At 37.0% G+C, this 24,297-nt stretch overlaps 1 protein-coding gene across 2 annotated transcripts in view; it reads left to right on the top strand.

Annotated features, from left to right (window-relative positions):
* Positions 1–23,997, top strand: part of WFS1 (wolframin ER transmembrane glycoprotein) — a 34,002-nt gene extending 10,005 nt beyond the window's left edge. For both annotated transcript variants that reach the window (XM_055796607.1, XM_005243077.4), the window contains exons 3-8: positions 9,653–9,735; positions 13,939–14,083; positions 14,875–15,045; positions 15,696–15,776; positions 19,566–19,711; positions 21,325–23,997. In XM_055796607.1, coding sequence (XP_055652582.1) covers positions 9,653–9,735; positions 13,939–14,083; positions 14,875–15,045; positions 15,696–15,776; positions 19,566–19,711; positions 21,325–23,133 — 2,435 coding nt within the window. In that variant the 3' untranslated portion in view covers positions 23,134–23,997. The remainder of the gene's footprint in view (positions 1–9,652; positions 9,736–13,938; positions 14,084–14,874; positions 15,046–15,695; positions 15,777–19,565; positions 19,712–21,324) is intronic.
* The last annotated feature ends 300 nt before the right edge of the window (positions 23,998–24,297 follow it).

Raw genomic sequence — 24,297 nt, 5'->3', positions numbered from 1 at the left:
GGAGATTTTGCACATGTTGATAACCATGGACAGGCATGCCCTTCAGCTTTCATTTTGCTACTTTTTCTTTGACTATTGCTTGAACAAATACACCTGCATTATTTACTTAGTATGTGCATGCATTCTTGTTGCTTGCTTCCTACCTAATGCTATAAAATCTTGGTATTTCAGCAGGGTAAAATTTTCTTCATACCAGCAAATGAACTATTGCTGAGAATCTGCAAGAAAATTATTTTCTATAGCTAGTACATTTAATTTGTGAACTTCTTAAAGCTTCAGAGCAGTCTGCGAATAGAGTTTTTGCAGGTGGGTTGTCTTTAGAAGCTGGAGGCTTAATTTTTTTTAAGAAGCCAAGCAATGCTTTTTCTCTTTTAGTTAATTTTAGCTTTGCTCGACAGAAAGCATTGAAATCCAGCGGACAGAACACGTTTTGGGGCCCTTACACGTAAACTAAGGATGAAAAATTAATGTTAAAAAATGACTGGCTTCCAGCAAGCTGACTTCCCTTGCGGATGTTTATGGTAATAATTAAGGTGATATGCATCCTTTCTGTGCACCACCCTACCTTCCTTTGGGACAAGATTTATAGCATGTTTTTGAGCTGTTACTGGCTGTTTCTTTTTCAAGCTAATCCAGTGCTGGGTTAGATAGCTACAGTTTAATATAAACTCTGGTTTCGCTGATGAAACTTGTGGTACAGAGTGCATTTATAAATTAATGATAGTAGAACAGTTAGACTCTATCTGCAAGTACTATTTAGGAACTTTTATTATCTTCATGTTAAGTATGGAATAAGTTTATATGTTGCACTTCAGAGGCATGTTTTTGTGGAAATATCTAGACATAAAAGATATATTAAAAATCCAGCTTCATGTTCATCATAATGAAAGTCATGAAAGAGGCGTTTTTGAATACAGTAGCTAATCTTGTGTCTGTATTTTCTGTGTCATGCCTGTCTCCACCTGCACATTTATTTGTTCAGCTTACCTTGTGGAGCGTGGTGGGAAAGGTGGAGTTGAGCAGCAGACATAGGTTGTTTATATCAGTATCCTCTCGAAGTAAAAGTGAGCAATTTTCTTTGTGGTTCAGGTGATACTGCCTCTCACATTCAATTGCAGTAAGGCCTTCTTGCTAAAGTGGTAAAGTGATGTGTGTCTGAGGCTTCAAGTAAGTAACACCACTGTGCAATGTGACAAAGATCAGTTCAGACATCAGTACGCTTCATGGTATATGGAGAATTTGTTCATGTGTGGGAGAAGATGTAATGTCAAAGACTACTTTCTTTCCTCCCTGCTCCCACCCCAGTGATTTAGCTGATGGAAAGACCTGTGGATGAAAGCTTGTTCCATACTACTCTTCATCGAGCATGTAAATTACTCTTGTCAGTTAATGACATGGAGCTGAGGGAAATGTTTGACATCCTGTGACTTCTTATAAGTACAAAACCCACTTATATTAAGTAGTGAGCTTACTGGATAAAGCTAATAAAAATACAAAGTAGGTTTGTTTTTTTTTCTTCTTCTGGATGCTATCCAGCTTTATCTTCTCTCCTACCTCAACTAACAATGGAGTGTTACTGTTTGTGAACTGTGTGTGAAGGCTTGAAGTTGATACCAATGCTCAGTATTAATATTGGAGAACCTGAATGGAGACAGGCTTTTTCAGGTTCGGATTCTTGTTACCTTTTTCATGAGAGTCCTTTACATTATTTATAATACGCCTGTTAGACCCAGGGAGCTGTTTCTAAATGCAGTGCTAGTGCTGTCCTTACTTGATTTTATTCATATTTTACTGAGATGTTGAAAGTGTTCAATAGCAGCTGTTTCTTTCTCAGAATGTTCTTTAGTGCCTTGCAGCCTAGAGATTTCCTTGTGCAGTGGTAAGCAGTGACATCTTTATATTTGATAGTGCTTTCTGGGATTTTTCTTCTACCCTTGGTCTGTCCAGTTGCTCTTTAAATTCATATAAATATTTGACATTGGCCAAATACTTTTAATTTGTTGATGCCCTTAAGTTTTCAGATTTGGTAAGACATAGAATAGTCTCTCCATTTACCTTCTCCATTTTGCAAATTCTTCATATATCTACTATCATTCTCCTCAGCTTCTTCCCAAGGTTAAAGGCCCTGATAATGGTATCTTACTAGCACTGATCTGGGTTTGGGGGTGTGTGTGTGTGTGTGTGTGAAACTGTGTGTTACAACTCCAAGGTTTTATTATGGGTGTAACAGTTCAGAGCTTATCACTGCATTTACAATGATAAGCGGTCTTCTTGGTTTGCATTTTACTGCATTTCTTCTGGCCTATTATAATTTAAGCAGTAATGAAATCCCTTTGCAGGTTTTGTTTGGGGGTTTTTTGCAACAGTTGTTTCTGAGATTTTTTTTTTTTTTTGGCCTGCGTAACACAGAATCATCAACACTCAGTCAATTCCTTGTTGCCCCTCCTTTTTTTTTTTTCATTCACACATGAATGCGTTGAATAATATAAGCCTTATTGTATATCTCTGTGTGTCTAAACTGATAATCTTTTCGCTAAAAGAATGAGAATTTTATGTGTTCTGAATTTTTTAGTTCTTAATCTCTTACTTATTCATGTAACAGCCTACATTGTTCAGAGGAGTTCTGTGAGGACTTACTAGCTAGCTTTAGAGATAGAAACATGAGCTGGATTCACCTGTCCTTTAACCTTTTGACTCCTTCAGGAACATCCAATGTCAAGGCATTTTACACAAGATTATCTGATTTTACCCAGTATATCTTTTTTGCCCCTTCCATAGGCTTAAGATTTATTTTTTTTCTTTTACATATTTGCCTTGTATAGATACCAGATTTAATGGTTACTGTAATCGTGGACCTTTCTGGTATCATACTTGCTGGTTTCCATTTCTCAGTTTTAAGTGAGAGGCTACATGCTGCTATGTGTAGTTCAACAGAACACTTGGATGAACAATAAAGAGAAACTATTTAAACAGAGTTAATAGAAACCATAGCTTCTTTGTTTAAGTTTGAGATTCCAGCACAGAAGCTTCTCTATGCTGTTCTCTGGCAGGGATGGAAAAAAAACCCAAACATATTTTCGTAGATCTTTTACTGCAACTTCACAACTTTCTCTTTTTCTCAAATATTCAGTTGCCCTTGAATTGTCCCTAGGTCCTGTAGTTTACCTGCTAAGCTCGCTGTTACTTGTCTGCTTGAAAAAGGCATTAAAAGGTGCTAACAGGTTCTGCATTTAAGTGTTCTTGAGATTTTTTTCTCTTGATCTATGGTGTTATATATTTTAATTCTGTTGCTTTTTCTATTTTTCTTTGTTTTGTCATCACCTTAAGTTTATGGTGTTGCATTCTTATATCTAAAAACTTTATTTCTCCTTTTTTCTTTTTCTTTTTTTTTTTCCCCTATCTGGCTTTACGTTTAAATATGACTAGCAGATTTTGCTTTTGACACTCTTGTCTGGGTACTTGCTTTTACAAGAGTAGCTCACAAACCTCTTAAACTAGGTTCTGTGCATCGCTCAATTAGAAGCAAAAATTGTTTTCTGTCTTTTGGTTTCTCTGACTGGTTACTTCATTGAAGTATTTATTAAATGTATCTAAAATCTTATTGTGATATCTTTTTTGAATATGATACTTTCTGTGAGGTAGTTGAGGTCTTTATTGCTGCTTTCTTGGCCTTTTTGCTGCTCTGTGTTTTTCTCTGTGTGTGTGTCTTAGTAGTGTTTGTTCAAACAAAAGGTCAAGGAAACTGCATTTTAAATCCTGTACTTTAAAAAAAAACTAAAAAGCCTAGGACTGAATGTATCAGATTCATAATTGTGCATACACTTAACCTCTTCCTCACTGTTTCTCATCACTTCAGGAGCATTTGCAGTACTAATAAAATGGGAAGGCAAATAGAGAAATCTTGTTTCATATCTTATCATCTCGGATCCTTTATTCTCCCCAACACATGGGTGTTTTCCTACTCCTCCTGCATGTTCCTGTCACTTCTTTTTGTGAGCCCAAATGAATGCTTGTAGTCGTGATCATATAAAGTGTGTATGCTATACAGGTTTCCTTCATACACTTAGTGTGGGTGTTGCTTAATGCATTAATCCTTTGTTCAGTAGAGTTCCCATGTAGCTTTAATATTCATTTGTAAAACCCATAATTTCTTTTAAGCTTATATATTTCAAATGAATACTTTGCCTTCGTTATTGGTTCCTGTCTGAGAAACTGCTTTCAGTTTTCATTTTATCCTGTTCTCATTAGGTTTCCACTGTTCAAAGCACTTGGTAGTACCCAGCTTGTGTTTGTATTAAACAAAAAAAAAAAAAAAGACTTACTGTGCATGATAACATAACTGTCTTGGCGCTGGCCCCCAATAACTGCGTGAACAGGTAAGATCTTAAGCTCAAAAGGCATAAAAGATTGTGATCCTTTGAAATACCAATTTTTTGCTTTGGTATTCCTCGTTCATGGTCTTGTTTTATCTGGAAATCAGGTGCTGTAGCTGTGACTGAAGATGAGCTGTGTGCACCTGGCCAGGGGGTGATAATAGCAGGCAAGGTGCTGAAACGCCCTTGTCCTGGGTAAATCCACCCTGCTGAGAGCTTTAATGTGTTAGCGTTGGTAGGAAGGTAATTCAACAAAGACTTACTCAATATGCACTCTATTGACTCTTTCTGCATGAAATAACTTCAGTAGTTTGGGTTTGGTTTGGTTTTTTCTACTTTTTTTTTTTTAATTTTTTAAGGAAAGCAATGATTCCTAGCAGTTAGAAGAGCACTTAGTAAATTGAGGGTGTTTTATGTGATAGATGTGTATGATCCATTCTGTATGTATATATACACAACTAAAATCTTATGTGAAAGGATTATTATTTATGTGCCTTTATATATTTTAGAATTTGTGGATGGAAGTGTCATACACTGTCACTTAAAATGAGCTTTTTTTAAAAACAATGCTTGTCTAAAATGCATGTAAAACATTTTTCTAAATACGTCATCAGGCACTTTGCAACAAGTCAACAATGATGCACACATGATGTGTTTCAGTTGTACATGTTAAGGATATTAGAAAGGTTGGGAATCTATTGCATCCGTCATTGATTTGTGCTAGAATACTAGGAACCACAGTATACTCTGGTGGTCTATAAAATCTATTGCATTGAAGCGATTTCTTACTTAGATTGTGTAAGTCCGTTCTTCAAAACCCTGTATGGATGTTGAAGAGTTTTTTGGGTTTTAATCCTTGATGTAGTCCAAAGACAAGGCATACATACGTTATTAAATCAGTGATGGCATCTTTCTTTTAGTGCTTAAAATTTTTAAGTGACAAATATCTTGCAATCTTGCTTGAACTGATCCTCTACTATGGATTAACTGCCTTTCTAACACCGTAACTGGTAAATTTCAGAGGTAAGGGACAATAATTTCATCCTAACATAGTATTGCATAGTATTCTTTAAAAAACTGAAATGTTTACTTTTGCAACATTTCTTATTTCTGGTCAAAACCTAACAAACAGTAAAAATGCCTGCCTATGCTGAAATGAATGCTAAATTTCCATTTAAGCCTACAGCAGCAAAGCTGGAATCTTACTGTATGTAGTCAATGTGTCAAGTAACGTTAAAAATCACAGAAAGTAAATAGTCTTTAGTTTTCATCAGCCTGTTTACAGCCTACCTATATAAACATCTGGTTTTAGACTTCTGTATTCTGAGTATTTTTCCTGGACTTGTAAAACATAGGTTTTACTAGTAAATGGAAATGACTCAAGTAATGTTTTGATAGCACCTTTAAAGCCTATCTGTTAATAATATGTGGGTTAAGCTTACTTTTCTAAATGCTGTGTGTGACTGTGAAATGTGTACAGGTCTTTATCAGTTTCATTGTACTGAGTCTTGTTAAAGTGCTTAAATAAAATAGGTTTTAAGTGACAGCTTTAACCTGTTAAATGATAAGCTTGAATATCAAAAATGGATATTTCTGTAGCCCTTTGGCAGTTTAAATGCTTTCTGTAGTATGAGGACATATGTGCTGCAGACTTGTAAGTAAATCTACATCCTTTGCAGATCATAGATAATTTTTCCCCCACTTTTTTTTTTAGTGGAGCTGAGAAAATTAAAGGATAACCTATCATTTCATCCTTTAGCTCGTCTTAATCACAGAGAATAATAAAAATAAAACATTAAGATTTTATTAATAATGTCCTTGTTCCAATATCCACTGAATAATTTGTGTTGAGTGACCTGATTCTGTGTAGGTAGAATTAACTAAATTGGGAACTAAACCACAGAGCAGCCTGGTGATGAGCTGTGGTTTACAGTATCTTGGTGGCAGAGTAGGAACTACAGCCAAATATCAAGTACTAACCACCCTTTCATGTCCCTGTCCTGTCTTTTTTTTTTTTTTATATATGAATGCTATGTGCCGCCTAAAACTTGTGTGCTTTCACTTGCCTATTTTCATTTGAATGACTGCAGTGCTTGTGCACCTTGAATAACTGATAGACTTTATTGGCTTATATAAATGCACCTGACACACAACAGCTAGTGAAGTCTAATTGTCATAAAAGATACATGAAGTGTTGCAAGATAAATGTTCCTCTCTTCTTGAAATTTTTGTATTCAAGACAGTGTAAAATTTGACATTAGAAAGACATGAGTTTTTAGCAAAGCTGGAAAATAAAAGCTGCTACTGACAGCATTTCCATTGCAGTATTCTTATGTGGGAGGAATACACATCAAGAGATTTTTCCAACTAAAAACACGTTTAAGAACAAGGGTGATAAGTTACAGATCACAACTTCTTGGGGTTTTATGGTGGGTGCATTGACTCTTGTATAGTATTTGTTCTAGTGTTGAGTTGAATTAAAAGAGCGTTGTTAGTCCTTGTTCCAAAACTGCCCTAAATACTTTGAGAAAGTAAATTGACATGGCAGCCACAAAACTTAAGTTGTTCATGCTTTTGTCTTTTTACTTATCCTCTTGCTTATTCTTTAAGCAAAGAAAAAATATTGCTAGTTACAGGAACATTGATACTAAACTATTCTACATTTGATCTCCAAAACACTCCACAACCTGCCTTTCTGCCCTTGCCCTACAACTACAGAACCAACCCACAAACATAACTTTATTTATCTTTTATTTGTACTTATAGGTCACATGTGAGAGTACATAGAAGTGATAACTGAGCAGGAGTGATTGGGCAGCAGGTTGAAAATAGCAGCAGAAAGCCTTTCTTTCCCCTGGCAGTCAGCTCTGATAGAACAAATATTTCAAGATGCTTGCTGTGGTACCAGCATGTTTTATTTTCTTCTCTCAATGAGGGTGGTACCATAAGGCTGCACATTTTTAATTTTGCTTTTTGCTTTTTTACCTTCTTTGCAAAGAATATTATATGTTAATCTGCAATGTAATTACAATACATTAACTTTATACTGGTGTTAAAGAACCAATATGGGAATGCTTTACAGCTTTCTATTATAGTAAGTGTTCTTATCTAACTGACATTCATCTGAACAAGAAGACATGGAAAGGGTCAGAGCCTTCCTTGCTCCTATGTCTGACAAGTGGAGCAGGAGAGAAAGGAAGCTGCTATGCTTGTACAAGCTGCCAGAAAACTGCCTTTCTTATTAAGGCTTATATCAGTTTAGCAAATGACTTTCTGTAGTTTGCTTTTTGTGTGTGTGTGTAAATTCCACTTAATTAGCAAAAGCTAACTTCTGAATGGTGCCTCCTGTATTGGTTTATCCAGACTATTACCGAAATATTTGTGGTGTTCTCCTATCAACATGTAGAAACCCCTGAACAGAAAAAATTGCATTGCCAAGGCGGTTGCTGCCAAAATTTTGATGCAAAAGAAGTTAATGGATGTGAAAGCACAGGAAGGAACAGGAGAGTACTGCCTTACCCAACTTTTCTCATTTGAGTGGTGTAAATGGATGAATACTGTTTCTTTCAAACAATATACTTTTTCCTGTAACTTCTTGTTTATTGTTAGCAGAGAGCCCCTGAATGATGTCTGCTGGTGTGAGTGGTGCCATCTAGAAAACAGGCTTCTGACTTGTTTGGAGTTCAATGCTGTTGGTTATATATCAGGGCAAGGAGATAAAGTGGTTAATTTTGCTGGGATGCTGTTTGCCTATTTTACAATAATATTTTTACAGCTTGAAAAGACCAAGTGCTAAATGAAAATTATTTGTCATTATGTGCCTTGTTTAGCCAGACAGCACGTTCTTATCTGGCATTAGTATTTTTCCAAGTGGAGCTTGGCAGACAAAACTGTGGCATGGTGAAGGAGAGAACCTACCTCATGGTTTGGTCTTGTTAAAATACATCCATTTAATGAAAGCATTGGCTTGTAGCCTGTTCTTGTTTGGAAATAGTCCCGGTACCAGGAATGTTAAAGAATGTAAGTAGCCCTGTTCTTCAGGAGATTTTTTTTGTAATGGTTATTTCTTCCTTCCACCCACCTTTGGAAAAAAGAGCTAATGCTGAGTGGTACCTCAGCTAGCAGAGCTGCTTACTGGCTTTACACATTATTGCTGCCAAGATAAGGTAGAGACTGAAACAGGTAATTCATTAGATGCTTGAAAGCTTCTCTGTTTCCTGCTTTTGGAAATGGAGCTTCCTAACTACACTTTCTTGTGCTGTCTGTGCCCTCAGTATGCAGCTAGTGTCATGGTGTGTTTGGTGGCCTTGTGGGATAATGTACATGCGGGTCACACTTTGGTGCTTACTGTTGTTTGTATTTTGCTAATTACAATCTTAGGTTGGCTGGTAAAGCTGTTAACATTGAGTCAGAGGTCTGTTGTCCTTTCTTACGCTTTCCCAACTTGAAGAGCGTAAGTTGTATTGATTTTTCTCTTTAAAATTCTTCCAAACTAATTTACGAAAGTCATCTCATGAAAAGTAGCAGTTCTGGCCTTTGTTAGCTTTTCCATTAAATCTATTACTCATTCATCAAGTACAGACACTGGGTGTCAGATAAAGCTCTCAAGATATTTTTTTTTTCTTTATGATTGACTGGTAGAGCAATATGATGCTTTTGAATAAAAAAATGGTTTAAGTCTGTATGTGTATAGTAGATAGGAAAGGAGAAAAAATTAGGTGCAAATGTGGAGTGAGACGCAAAATAGTGAGGTTTATAAGGTGTGATCATTGATATCTTCTGGATGCTCCAGACACTGAGGAGCTGAGCTTTCAAATGTAGTGGACATGTTTTAAAAGGCTGGTTAATTTCTGAAAACTCTTGAAAAGGCTCCATTACTAAATAAAAAGGCTGCAGAGTGAAAGACTGAAGTGCTATTAAAAATAAGAATAGTAATAGTACAAAAGCTGATCCATACTACGTGTTCCGTGTATGCTCATGTTTACTGTAATAAATATTCTATTGAGAAATTACTTCTGTGGAAGTAAATGAGCAACCGTAAGCTCTGTATGTCATCTTGTGGCAGGTACCAAATAACAAGTAATGGTAAATACGCTGAAGTACAACACTGAGATAGTGTAAATATTGTAATGAGTTAATTTCTACTGTTCTTCACAAAACACTCGTGTTGGATTTATTTAGATAGGATCCTTTAATTCTTCAACCATGCATAGCAATCATTTATAAAATACTTTCAAATACTGCGAGTAAACGATTTTCTTTATCAAATTAATTTCTAGAGGGCATGAAGGAAGAACCTGAAGTGATTTTTGAGGAACTGCTTGAGAGGGCCAAAGCTGGAGAACCAAAAGCACAAACTGAGGTAATTTTACATGTTCTTTGTCCAGTCTTGTTTACTCTTAGTTCCAAAGGTAGCACTGCTTGCTTTAGAACTACTATCTCCTCTTTGAACTGTACCTGTTTTGATCAAAACTATTCACAGAAAGGTGATGCCAGATGGTTTCTCTGCCTTGAGAAATGCTGCTTGCTTGGGTGTGCTACTGGTTTCAGGTTCAGCTCTTGTGTAAGCCTGTAGGACACACAAGAAAACGGGTAGGGTAAGCTGAGAGAATGGAGGAGGTACAGAGCTACTTTTGTGGTTTTGTTTGTTTTTACAAGCATATGCCAAACAGTTACTGTAGAGGTGTGCAGAGAGGGGCTATTAAATGCTGTTGGTTCAGCCCTGCGCTATATTAAAGATACCAGGACTCTCAGGCTGGACTTTGTGGAAGAAACTGCCATTGAGGTGCTTTAGCAGGAACAGAGATTGATAGATGTTCCGCTCTTACACCATTTCGCTGTTGAATTAACACATTTTAGAATAAAAAATCCTCCTTGTTTATTGAAATTAGCTATGTTAAGTTGTGCAGTGGCAGATACAGTTGAATTAATAATGGAAGTTCTGTCCTTGTATGTATTAGCACTTTTGGTGCCCCTTAGGTTTTAGAAAAATGTAGCAATTTTATGCTGCATTCCTTTATCTGGTGTATTGGTCTAGTATAAATAGCTTAAAGTTGTTTAAAAGGGTTTTAATTCGTGTTTAACTTGATTAGTTTTTTACTTGGGCATTCTTTTCCAGCTCTCTGATGGCAAAAGGGAGTGGTTATGGTCTCCTACATGCTTGGTGGTTTGGGTTTTTCCCCAAGGATCACCACTCTTTTCCTTTTAAAGCTGGTAAAAAAAAAAAAAATAAATATGGCAGGCTAGCTCCCCACTGCATCTCAATTTGTTTGAGGGGCAAGATGTCCTTGGAGTTGTAACCCAAGACAGTGACAAATTCCTCCCCTTTGAAACAGCCAGTGGCTTTGCAGAGGATGAAGCTTTAGCCTTGAGGGCGTCGCTGCTGTAAAACCCAGCTTTGGCTCTATTCCTCCACACAAAAGAAAGCAAACCCCATAAATACTCTTCCAAAAGCAAACCCCATAAACACTCTTCCAGGGTATAACTTCCAGTTGAGTAAGAAATACCTTATGTAATCTAAGTCTATGATGTGTGGATATGTATGTATATAAATAATATCTTTTTTTATCCTTCTCAATTAATTCCACCTTCCCTCCCTTCCTTTAGCTCTTTAACTGTGTACACTTTCTATTCCCACACAATAATAGTATTCTTGTCATAAAGAGATATCCAGCATGCAATTTTGCTTCAGTATGCACTCAACATGAACCGACTGCCTGAAAAGGAACCCCAAATACAGTAATTTCTTTTCTATGCAATCAGATTTCTTGCGACTTGTGAAGAGGGAATTAACTTTTAGTTTTTAAAACCCTAAAAAAATATTTCTTCCCTGTTGTTGAATACATCGCTTTAGTATCAGTTAGAAAAATCTATTTTTATTTCTTACCTTTGTAGGAGTATGAATGAGAAGCTGAGATGGCACTGTTGTGCTGTTTGCTAATAGTTACGAAGGCAACATGAGAAATCACTTGGTTCACTAGCTTGTAGTTATTACTATGAGTTTATTAAAAAATAGCCCTGCAATGACTATGGAAATAAATGCACTCTGAGTGGCTGTCAACCTGTATTACTGTAGCTTTATGTAGTTTCTTTATTGAGAAATAACTGTACAGCAATTACGTAAATGAGACACCCACAGCTGGAATTCTGTAATGGAGAAAAGGTAGCTCTGTGTCTTTAAGTGGAGGAGGATCTCTGCAAGGGGACTGCCTGAGATAACCACCTTGGTTAGCAAAGCCCACAGGTGAGAGCAACCTTTGGAGAAGTACAGTGTGAAGATCTGTTAAGTTATTACGAACTATGACCTTATTTCATGGTTTTGGCTCATGGGGAAAGAGAGAATCCCTCACTGCTTAAATGACAAATCTGAAGTTAACACCTTTCTTCATCAGTTCTTCTTGCTTTTTCTCATCAGTTCTTCCTCCTTTGATTGCTGCGTGCCAGAGCTTTGCAGCTGTCCTCAGTGGTTCCCTGTAAGGAGCTTTGCTACAACAGTGAAAGGTGGCTGTTGCACAGGGCTTGTTCAGAGAGCTGGGAGACCTTCCAGTAGTATTTCATGGAAAGCTTTGATGTTTGTTATGGGCCTTGGTAGGTGGGTGGGTTTGCTATCAAAATTTTTAACATAGACAAAATCTTGTAATTTTATAATCAAAGTAAAGGGAAAAGATTTTCTGGTTGCTCAGATTTTGGGGGTGGGTTCAGTTTGTGTTTTGGTGGTGGTAGGTAGAATCTTAATTCTGAACTTAAATCCCCCCAAAAAAAACCCAACAAATCAAACAAAGACTAAACAATTTAAAAAACCCCACTAAACAAAACAAAAAACCCCACGAAAAAAATAACAACCCACAGGCAAGCAAAAAAAACCCCTTCTATCATAAAACAGGTATATGCTATTGTTTTGCTTGTCCAGTAGCCTTGTGCAACATGACATATTCCAGAATCTGCTAGTTGATGTTGCAATATGAGTTTGTGTCCAAGAGGTCCTTATAAACTGAAGAGCTGCATCATTATGTGCTACTACTCTTAAACCTTTGCTCAAAATCTCAATGGCTATAAATATAAACATGCTCAAGAAACAGCTGTTCTTGTCAGAGGATGTTATTTACTGTGTAACTTGTTCAAGCAATTCCTTTCTGAAATAAATAGCTGAAGGTACATCTGCAGTTAGGTGATAAATTACCAGGCAATTGCTAAATTATTTTTTTTTCTTTTTTTCCCCTTCTCATATACTCTTTTCTTGATCTGCCACTATATCTGTGCACTGCCTATTGAACTCTGGTATGACTTTAATGATTGTTTACTTATGACTTTTGGATTACTTAGGTTTTTTTCTGATTTCTGTATGTCTTTTGGATAGCTTCACTGTATGTGCTATGGGTTTAATCATTATGATGTCTACCCAATAACTGTGTATGTAGAAGTTGTCAGAGCACTCACTTAGGTGTATGAAACCAGTTGAAGGGCTGGAGATGTGACCTTCGTGGGAAGAAAAATATATTTTTGATTATATCAGTGTGATTAACTTACATGGGAATATTGTGAATTATTAATCTTTCAGAGGTAGGCATTTAGTCACCTTTAATGGTAATACCAAAGGCAAAACTTCAGAGAAACTGTTCAAACAGGTTCTTTTCAGCAGATAATACTGTGGACTTACGGAGCTATACTCTTAAGGTATTGCATTAGTCACTCCTAGAATGTAACTGTACTGCCTCTCTGTTACTTCAGTGAGCCAAGCAAAACCATTTCCCAGATTCTTCAGGCATGCAGATAAAATGTCCGGGAGTTTTGGCCACATTCTGCCAGCTAATGTTTTTTTGCCTTATGGTATGATAACCAGAAGTGTTTCATGCTATTGCATAAATATATTTACTAGTATATTATCATATGTTTCAGTTTTCTTGAAGGAAGAAGAAAGGTGGTGTTTTTCTTATTGGTAAAACAGTAATACAGGCAACTGCTTGATAATTTCTGTAATCCTGAATAGAAGGGTTTTTACAGGCTATTTCGCTGAATTTCCTTGATGCTTGATCAGTATTAGTTTTATTCCATTCACTATTTAATCATGAGTTTGCTTTGACTTTTGGTAGCTAAACTGCTATGAGCCAGGGATTTCACTGCTGAAGCCGCCTCCTTTCTTGTCAAGGCCGTTTGTCGGTAGCTTCATCTGAATTTCTGAATGTCACTGGTACCAGGTTATTACACTTAATTTTTGTGTTTCTTACATGAGACTAGCAGTGTTGTCTGACCATTCTTATAGGAGGAAAAGAATTCAAGAAAACTTTTAACACCAGGAGCTTTACCTGATCCTGCTAAATGCCTGAAGACCAAAAGCAGCTAATGCATTGGCCTGGCTAAATGTGTTGCGATTCCTTCTTGCTTCCAGTTCTGGAAACTGATCTTTCCTTGTGAAAGATCAACTTACAGCTATGTTCTTCAGTACCAGCAGCAAATGTTTTGACCTTTTGTTCAGAGAGAATTTATTCTAGCTGAGTTCCGGGAGGGGGAGGGAGAGGGTGTAGTATATTTCAGAAATTGAAGGAATTCTCTTCCCTACTTATTCTAGGTGGGGAAACACTTCTTAAGATTAGCAGAAGAGGAGGATGAAGAACTTAACAATTGTAGTGCGGTTGACTGGTTCATCCTTGCTGCTAAGCAAGGTCGAAGAGAAGCTGTCAAACTGTTGCGTAGATGCCTGGCAGACAGAAGAGGTATGGGTTTTCCGAGACTTTATCTGAAATTATACTATATTCATTTTAACGCTGAAAAGAGGTGTTAAAATATAGTGGGAATATTCATGTGAGTAGATGCTGACAGTCTCTTCAAACAGGTGACTTAAAAAGCAGTGATTAACAATAGTGCTTATGAAAGCATTTATATTAATTATTTGCTTGAATTCCTTCATGGAATTCATGCTTGTTCCTCCCCTTCCCACCTTTCATTGAAGCTTCTTTTCTTGACTGTAAAGGTCATGTATAACCACACACCACCTACATATCTGCTGTTGTTTCATTCTTTTGCCCCTCTCCAGCCTCTCTCCTAATCGGTGATCTTCTATTGTCTTCTTTCACTTTAAGTTTCCTATCTCCTTCATGCTACTTCCCACACTTGAAATGGTCTTCTCTTGTCTGCCAACTATCTGAACTCTTATTTACAGGGAAAAAAAACAAACCCAACCCAAACCCAAGCAGAACAACTCTCATTAAATTCTTGCTTTTACATGTCACCCATGCATACTGCTGTACTTGAAAAGTTGAAGTAAGACATAAGGATAATGCGTGTCTTGCACAGTCTTTGAAGTACAGTGTACACTTAAGCAACGTGCTTAGATTTTGATAGCAGTGGTCATAGAAGGGCATTTGAGTAATTTACTTAAGTGGTCAAGATGCGAATGAAACTTGCGAAGTTTCAGGCTAAACTGAGAAAAATAAATTGTGGGCAGATCAGTCATTCCTGCATGGGTGTGGGATAATAGTATATAATGTATTTTTCTTTTCCTGAGGCATCACTTCTGAGAATGAGCAAGAAGTGAAAAAGTTATCATCTGAGACTGACTTGGAGAGAGCTGTGAGAAAAGCTGCCTTAGTCATGTATTGGAAATTAAACCCAAAAAAGAAGAAGCAGTTAGCAGTTTCTGAACTACTGGAAAATGTTGGACAAGTTGACAACGAAGGTTTGTTTATGAACTGATTTATGGTATTGATAAAATACAGACTTACAGACAGAACACAGCTAGAAACCTAAAGGGCTTTATAAACCATCAGGCATGAAACAACAGTGAATGTATGATCTACTTAAGCAAAAGTAACGGTGTTAACGAGACTAACTCTTTTTTAACAGCTGTGCTCTCTGGACCAATAAAGTTAGTTCATAAAGGCCTGATAACTTGTGCTATAGGTTGTGATTCTGTTAAGTGACCAAATATTAAAAATATCTTCATTTGACACTTGCTGTCCTTGGAAAATGATTTTTTTTTTTTTATGGCTTTGCTGTGTTTGATTTTTTTTTTTTTTCTCTTTAACAGTCATCCTGATGCTATCTTACTAGATATTTCAATTTATAAACCCAGTCTTTAAGAGACCTGGCTCGCTTTGCCATTACAGCAGTCTGTTAGCTATGTTGATGCTGTTCCCTTTTCTAATACAGTAATAGGCATATAAAAAGCTATATAGCCACTTCTTACCTGTTTATACATATGCTTTTCTTTTCCTGACTTTAAGGAAACACCATTCTCCAGATATTGCAGATTGAAGAACATTCGAGTTATTGTTTGATCACTTTAATTGATTGCTTTGACTTTTCATAAACTTGTTATTGAACCAGGTGGTGAGAAGCAACCTGGCCCGGTCCCAAAGTCTGTGCAGAAACAGAGAAGAATGCTGGAGCGACTAGTGAGCAGTGAATGTGAGTGCATGCTGCTGCTTCCAGTCTTTGCCTGTGGTTTTGGTTTCTGTTAAGTTTTGCTAAGCAATTTTGTGCTGGTGGAGTAAGAACGCATAGCAAGTTTGGATTGCTATAAACCGATAGTGTCAATTTATTATGTGTACAAGGTAAATAACTGATCTGCATGTGAACTCACAGAAGACGTCACCATTACAGTCAACTTGTCAGTGATCAGTATACTAAGAGAGGTTTGCATGTCACTTATTTTTATAGTCGTGTCCTTTTAGTACTCTACAAATCTATCCAGCAAAAAAAAATTTGCACTGTTTTTTTTAGTTCTGAACTGTAGTAAGCTTTCTGATTACAATAAGGACATTAATTATGCAATCATTTAGTGCAGACAGATCCCTCGTTTTTGTTTGCTTTGCTTCTGTTTGCCATTCCCTTATAATTAATGTTTATTTTACCGTATTTATTCAAGATTTGATATAGGAAACACGTGCAAAGATATTTCTTTCATAGTTTAGGAGCAGCTTAGCTCATGTGGTGGGGAGAACTAAACCACTCAACACAGACAGGGTCAGATGTGTAGACCCAGATCTGTGAGTTTTGTAAGGTATGATGGGGTGGAGGGGCTGGAATTGAAATAAAGTTTTCCCTAGCTTTGCATACCGAAGAAATACTGCTATGTTGCTGAGCCTTCAGGAGAGGAGTCAATATAAACAATGCAGCATGTGTAGGTTTTCAAGAACGTTATCTAACATAAGATTGGATTAATGATTGTTGGGAAAAATCTCACTTTCCTGAAATGCAGTAGATCATATGAAATAGTTCATGTGCAATTCAGATCAGCTAGTGAAGAGCATTTTTAAATGTTGCAAAGCGTGTTACTTACTAATATATCTGTAGTTGAGAATACAGGTAACAAAAGCATTATATGTGGATTAGTGAGTCGAATGTGGGGCTATGCAGGTTTAAACTCCTTGAAAAATTAGAGTTACATTTCTTTTACCTTCAAGGACTGTGTTCATTAGACAGGTGACTTCTGAAAATAACATTCCTAAGAAGGGTGAAGTTTTATCAGTTTTACGTTCACTTTCACTGAAGTAAAAGAGGAGGAGGGATACATGCCTATGCATATGAGTAAGGGAGGAGGTGATGGGGAAAAACAGTATTTTGGAGACCAAGCTTCTGGTCCTGTCAGAACTTCTGTGAGAGTAAGTCAGCTGTTCTTGTGAAATTTTTGCCACTTCTGGAAAACAAGAAATAGTCCTTCAAGGATAAGACTGTTGTTTCGTTGTCTGGCCATTGTATCATTAGGCAGATGTATTTGGGTTCATTGGAGCTATGTTGCGTTGGCACTTAGTGGACAACAGTAGTGTTCATTCCATCCCTTAGCTGAACTAGCACATGCTGATAGTGTGAGTGCAAAGCAAGTAATTTTGTTCTGGATTCTTCAGTAATTCAAAAAGTGTCAGAAAAGGAACTGGTAATTTATTTTTTTTTAAGGCTTAACTGGCAGGTAAAATAACAGGAGAGTAAATGAACCTACATGTAAGCGTAGGCAGAAATTGATGTGCATATTTTTCTTCTTCTACGGCAGATGGGGGAGGCAGGGGAATTTGTCATAACCAAATTGAAGAAAAAAATAATCTATGAATAATAAAGTAGAATCTACAACACACACTTTTTATATCAATTTGAGACACTTGGCTGACAAAATACTAATAACATTTAAAAACGAAAAGTTTTCATCAAACACTTAAAGTAGGAGTTAAGCTGTTACCTCTTCTCAACAGGGCTTTTATCTTTTCATGGCTGAACAAGACGGCTGTTAACTCTCCAACGTTTACTTCTCTGATCCACTGAGTTTCTCCATTTATCTTGCCAGTACTTGGAAGATAATTTTTAAGCCAGATATGTTACAGATATCTGATCTGGGCTATCTTTAATGTAGGTATAAACAGAAGGTTAGAGCTGACATTGTCAGTGAACAGTTGTTGCGTGCCTGGGAGTGTATATGTCACTACCTTTGATAGGCAATCTATACATAGTGAGTTAACAATTCCTTCCCTCTCAGGATGTCCTACGGTCCTGTGAAAGTGCCGTTAAGGAATTTTTGTGAGGTTCTAGCCATGTCTGCTTGCTGATTCCACACCAAAAAGACTCTTACCACTGTATATTTTGTCCCAATAGGACAATAAATTTAGATGACACATTTGGTATCAGACTTGATCTGGATCCCACCAAGACAGCTAAGGAGGCTCACTGGTTTATTTGTGCAAGCATCATCATGTTACAGTCTGAATGATAGGAACAGTTAGCAAAAATACATAACTTCTTGTTTCTTGGGAGGCATGCTAGATGGTGTGTTCAAGTATATATGGGTTCATGCAATGGAGGGGGAGGGAGGGAAGTAAAAGTCCAAGCAGAGGGCAACATCCATGTTGTAAGATTAAGGCAAAAGATAGATTTTTGTACACTGCTGTTTTTCTGTTGAACTCTTCTACACCCCTCTTCCTGTAGCAGGTATTTTGACACAAATAAATTATTTTGTTCTGTACCTAAAACATTTTCAATATTAAATACTGATATGTTTATATATAACTTCTAGAAATGTATATTTTTTAAAATTAAGAAATTAATAGGCTCAAAACCACTAATCCTCTGATTTTGAATTTAGTCAAGCAGTTCGGTTTTCTGCCTTTTTAAAATCTCAAACTAGTATTAAGCAGGCCAGCTTTCATATCTTTGTATCAGCTGACTAGCTAAACTTACTGTGTAGGAGGTGTGTTACAGATTTTTGTCATTCAAAAGTCTTTCATATCTACAGCAGTGTCATTTACTTTAGTGTATGGAAAAAATTTGCTGTTAATTATCCTCCTTTACAAATGACATCAAACTTGTCTACTATAGAAACTAGCTAATCCATGCTGATGTAAGGAACTGGCTATGAAAAGTTTGAAGCAGTGTGTAAGTCATAGTCTGTCTTGCAGCATCCCTAGAGTTTCCAGAAGTAACTTTTTGCCTCTCGTCTACTCACAGGAGTAGATAAAGATCTTGCCGCACAGAGTGAAAACTTTTGTGTCTCTGTACAGCTGAGCAAAGTATATTTTGTTGCTGGCTATCTGTTTTAGAACACAGTTGATACAGTTTGGGGAAGGCACTTTGTATAGCCATATAGCGTATTAAATTAATACAGTGTAAGTAATTATATTTAGTCTTGTAGATATGAATAATTGGCCATTTCTCATAATTATGCCTTTAACTTGTGAAGTCAGAAAAGTGACTGTTAAATGCCAAATCAGAAGTAAGTTTTTAAGTTAATTACATACAGATAATTCATTACCGTTCCCGTACAATTCTTTTTCAGTGTTAAAGATTTCTCTCAAGCAGTTACCAAATTTATAATAGCTTACAATTTAAAACTGTGTGACCTAACCCAGCAGTCTTTTTTTTTTTTTTTTTTTTTTTTTTTTTCTTTTTTTCTTCTTTTCTTCTTCCCTCAGTCCTTGGAATGCTTGCAGACAGGCTACATTCACTCACTCTTCTGTTCTCCTACTTAGCCTATAATAAACTTGCTCACTGGTCTGTCAAGATTCAGTGGAGTCATGTATTGCTGGCACAAGCAGCTTGTTTTCAGCACAGTTCTCAGAAGAAGTTGTAAAGTAAGCCTGTGTTATCAGTAGTTTAGTTTTTGAAGCCCAGAGCAGATCTTTAAAACCAGGAAAGAAAATTGATATTCCAACTCTTAATCAGTACAGTGTTGTAGTGACATGTTTACTCAAAGTCTTCTATTTTATCTTTTAGCTAAAAAATTTATTGCTTTGGATGACTTTGTTGAAATTACCAAGAAGTACGCAAAGGGAATAATCCCATCTAACCTGATTATGCAGGAAGAGGAAGATGATGAATTGGCAGGGAAGACTCCTGAAGAGTTACCCTTGCGACTGAAGGTAAAAAGGCAACACTGAACAGGTTATGTTGAAGGGCTCTTAACTTAGGCATTTCAGATGACAGAGAGGTGACTTGCACTTGACTCTCAAGAATTGTTGCTATAATTTCTTTTTGGGCTTGATTTCCTATATATGTTTACAGTCTCGTATATATGAGTCATATATTTAAGGGAAAGGGATAATGGTTTTCCCTGGAAGAGGGCCATCTACCGTTATTATGTCTCGGTGATGTCCCTATCATAACTGTCGAGTTTTTTTAATAGATGTTTATTATATGCTTCATATCTTTGTTATTTAAACAGGAGCAAGCAGGTGGGAAAAATTATCTGTAGTCTTGAGGAGTGAAAGGGTTCTGTTATAAAGGAATTCAAGAATGGTGGAACTTGCTGCTAGTGGTTTTCTATACCGATACTTCCTAGGTAGTAAAAGAAGGGAAAATTAAGGTGCATGCATTCAATACTGGTATAAATTTCAAGCAAGGTAGGGAGGTTCTAGCTGCTGACATGAGTTTTTGGTGTATTTGTAATTTTGTAACCATTATCATATGGTAGGGGTGGGGTTGAGGGGTATGTATTTCCAATCTTTTGAATAAATAATATTCGGAAAGAGATGTATTTATGAAGAACGACAGGGATACCTTCACTAATAAATAAGCTTCGGCACAAGTCATTGTGTGTGTTGCCCTAGTTCATCACAAGGCATAGATCTTTGCTGAAGGATTCTTGGCCTTTCCTTTGGACTAATTTTCTGGGGAAATATAAAAACTATCTTTTTATGGGGAAAGGAGGATTATTTGTGGCATCTAATGTGCAGATGCAAGAACAGAATGTTTGAAAAATCCTTTACCTTTATTATTAAACCAGTGTAGTGTGGTTGAACATAGGGAGAGGATTCGATCCAGCAGTTCCTCTGTTGTCTGGTGACTGTGTTGAAAAATGCCATGTAAGATAGGCAGAATTCTAAGATCCCATAAAGTTACTGTTGTAGAGTTAAAAGAATCCCTAAACATGTAGTAATTAGTTAGAGATAATTCTGCTGCTTCCAAACTAGATTTTGACAGCTGCATCCCTAGATGCCTGGGAAGATTTTAAAGATAAATCTGCTCTTTTAAAGATAAACCACAGCTGTAAGTACTTCCTGTAAGTGCATATGTTTCATATGCACCACTTTGTTATGCTATACATTCAGATATGCATATACACAACTCTGCCACTGTTCTGCAAGGATTAAGTGCTCTAATGGTACAGTACTTGCAGCTCAAGTAAGACTTAAGATAGTACAGGACTGCAGCCATGTAGTTTATCTTCAGTATGAAGTTAGCAGAGCAGAATATTTGACTAGGAAGCCATTTAATTATATGTGTCAAAGGTAATGAAATACATCTTCCTTGAAATCAAAATCGCCTCTGAGCTTCGTCTGACTGAATTAATCAAAATAGAGCTAATAATCTCAGACAAAGTAATCTCATTTTATTGGCAACATTCATCTGAAATATAAATCTTTTCCCGTCAGCTGAGGTTAGAGAACTGACTGCTACTGTTTCAGCTAAGAATATATGTGATGTAAAGATACAAAACTGCTCATAAATAAATTGCTTCTTTCTCTCTTCCCAGGTTGTAAAATATCCGCTTCATGCCATTATGGAAATTAAAGAATACCTTATAGATATTGCATCAAAGGCAGGAATGCACTGGCTGTCTACCATTGTTCCAACACACCATATCAATGCTCTCATCTTTTTCTTCATCATCAGTAATCTGACAATTGATTTTTTTGCCTTCATTATTCCGTTAGTCATATTCTATTTGTCCTTCATTTCTATGGTGATTTGCACACTGAAGGTTTTTCAGGACAGTAAGGCTTGGGAAAACTTCCGTGCTTTGACTGACTTACTGCTTCGTTTTGAACCAAACCTAGATGTTGAGCAAGCTGAGGTGAACTTTGGATGGAATCACTTAGAGCCATACATTTATTTTTTACTCTCAGTATTCTTTGTCATTTTTTCCTTCCCTATAGCAAGCAAAGACTGTATACCATGCTCAGAGTTAGCTACCGTCTCTGTTTTCTTCACAGTGACAAGCTACATGAGTTTAAGCACATGTGCAGAACCTTACACGCGAAGAGCGTTAATAACTGAGATAGCAGCAGCTTGCTTATCCCTACTGCAGGTATTACCTGGGAATTTTGGCTACTTGAAATTCTTGGGTAAAACCTTCTTTACTGTTCCCGTCGGCCACTTCTTTGTGATAAATGTAAGCATCCCGTGCCTTCTGTTTTTGTACTTGTTCTATCTTTTCTTTAGAATGGCACAACTACGGAATTTTAAAGGCACCTACTGCTACCTGGTCCCGTATCTGGTCTGCTTTATGTGGTGCGAACTCTCTGTGGTCATTCTACGGGAGTCCTCTGGCATTGGGCTCATCCGTGCATCTATAGGTTATTTTCTCTTTCTCTTTGCGCTCCCGGTGCTCGGTGTAGGCATTGCGCTGATGTGTCTTATCCATTTCATTAAGTGGTTTGTGTCTCTGGAGCTCATGAAAATTGTAGTGACTCTGGTTTTGTGTACTGTTCCCTTGCTCTTCCGATGGTGGACAAAAGTTAACTTCTCCATAGTTGATATGGTTAAATCCCTCACTCGAAGCTCGATCGTGAAACTCATTCTGGTGTGGATAACAGCTGTGGTGTTGTTCTGCTGGTTCTATGTGTATCGGTCAGAGGGAATGAAAGTTTACAACTCTACCTTGACATGGAATCAATATGCTTTCCTCTGCGGACCCCGGTCATGGAAGGAGACTAACATGGCACGTACTCAGATTTTATGTAGTCACCTGGAAGGACACAGAGTGACATGGACTGGGCGGTTCAAATATGTGCGCGTGACAGAGATCGACAACAGTGCAGAATCTGCAATAAATATGCTTCCGCTTTTTATTGGTGATTGGATGAGATGCTTGTATGGTGAAACCTACCCTCTTTGTGACCCCAAAAACGTTACATTGGAGGAGGAAGAATTGTGTCGTCTCAAGTATTTGACAAAGCATAACTGCCACATGAAAATGTTTGATCGGTACAAATTTGAAATAACCGTGGGCATGCCTTTCAGTAACAAAAATGGAACCAAGTCTATAGAGGAGGACGATATAACCAAAGATATTGTGCTGAAGGCAAGCAATGAGTTTAAAAAAGTGTTGTTGAACTTGAGGCAAGGAAGTATAATTGAATTCAGCACAATTCTGGAGGGTCGTCTTGGCAGTAAATGGCCCGTCTTTGAACTGAAAGCAATCACTTGCTTGAATTGCATGTCTAAACTCTTACCTGCAGGGAGGCATGTGAAAATAGAGCATGACTGGAGGAGCACAGTGCATAAAGCCATTAAATTTGCTTTTGATTTTTTCTTCTTCCCATTTCTGTCAGCTGCATAATCAGCTCACGTATTGGTTCAGTGGCATCTTCAGTGTACGCTGCATTTACACTACCAAAGGTCTGGTTTCTTAAAAGGTAAAGAAACAAAACAACACAAACCACCTTGCTGTAGCAATGCTCAAAAATGTATGTTAATGTAGAGCATTGGTTGAGTTTTGTAAGTATACATTCTGTATCCTGACCTTAAACCCCGTATGACTGAAGTAATATGTAGTAGTTTAATATTATAAATGAATGCAGGGAATTGCTGCTGACTAATTGCATGGAGACTATTTTGTCCAAAGTGGATATAGATTTGCCTGTGGTACAACACTAGATGCATTCACTTGCTTGATGTTAAAAGCACTTTACTCTTTAAATATTCACAACATGCCCATTTGTATTTTCACAGGTACAGTTTAGAATAGGAAACTCGACAACAGCATATATTGCTTGTATTTATTTGGTGTTTTCTAGAAAAGAGTGATCTTATAGTCAGTACCTTGTGGTGATACCTGTGTACAGAACTCATTGTTTCGCTGTTTGTCCGGAAGATAGTGACTTTAATGTTTTTTGAAAGGGCACATCATTTCACACCCCAGCAAGGCTGTAAAAAGTTCTCAAGCTTCCATTTTGCATTAAATATTGTGTACAAAATATGACATCTGTTTTGGTTGGTTATAATAGCTACATATGTGACACTAAGGTATAATCTGTGCTGGTGTGTGAAGGACAAACACTAGAAAGGCTGGTATTGAGATGGTACCAGTAATGGACAAGCCAAAGCAACTGAAAATAGTACCTAAAAGTCTACTGTAGAAACTGAAATAGAATGTTTGTTTAATTATTTGTATTGTTCAAATAAACATAAAATACAAACATGACTTAAATGGGTACAACATTTGTTCATTATGCTTTGACATTGTGAGCAGTTGTTTGTTTTGCACTGATAGCAGCTGTCACTGAAAAATACAATTTAGAATGTTTAAAAGGTTCTACTGTGAGATGCTTGAAGTTTTGCTTCACGCTATGTAAAGGTATCAGTAAAATCAGAGTATACCAGGTGAAGTTTTTGTAGCTGTGAAATCTACACATATCTCAGACACAATCTGTGTTTTCAAAGACTTCACGGCAGACTGTTTGTGACTTGCAACCTTTTTTGACCACTGCATGACTGTATTTCA

Source organism: Falco peregrinus, chromosome 2 (assembly GCF_023634155.1).
Source record: "Falco peregrinus isolate bFalPer1 chromosome 2, bFalPer1.pri, whole genome shotgun sequence".
Lineage (NCBI taxonomy): Eukaryota > Metazoa > Chordata > Aves > Falconiformes > Falconidae > Falco > Falco peregrinus.
Note: the sequence above shows the minus strand (reverse complement) of the source record. Positions and strands in the feature narration are given on the sequence as shown.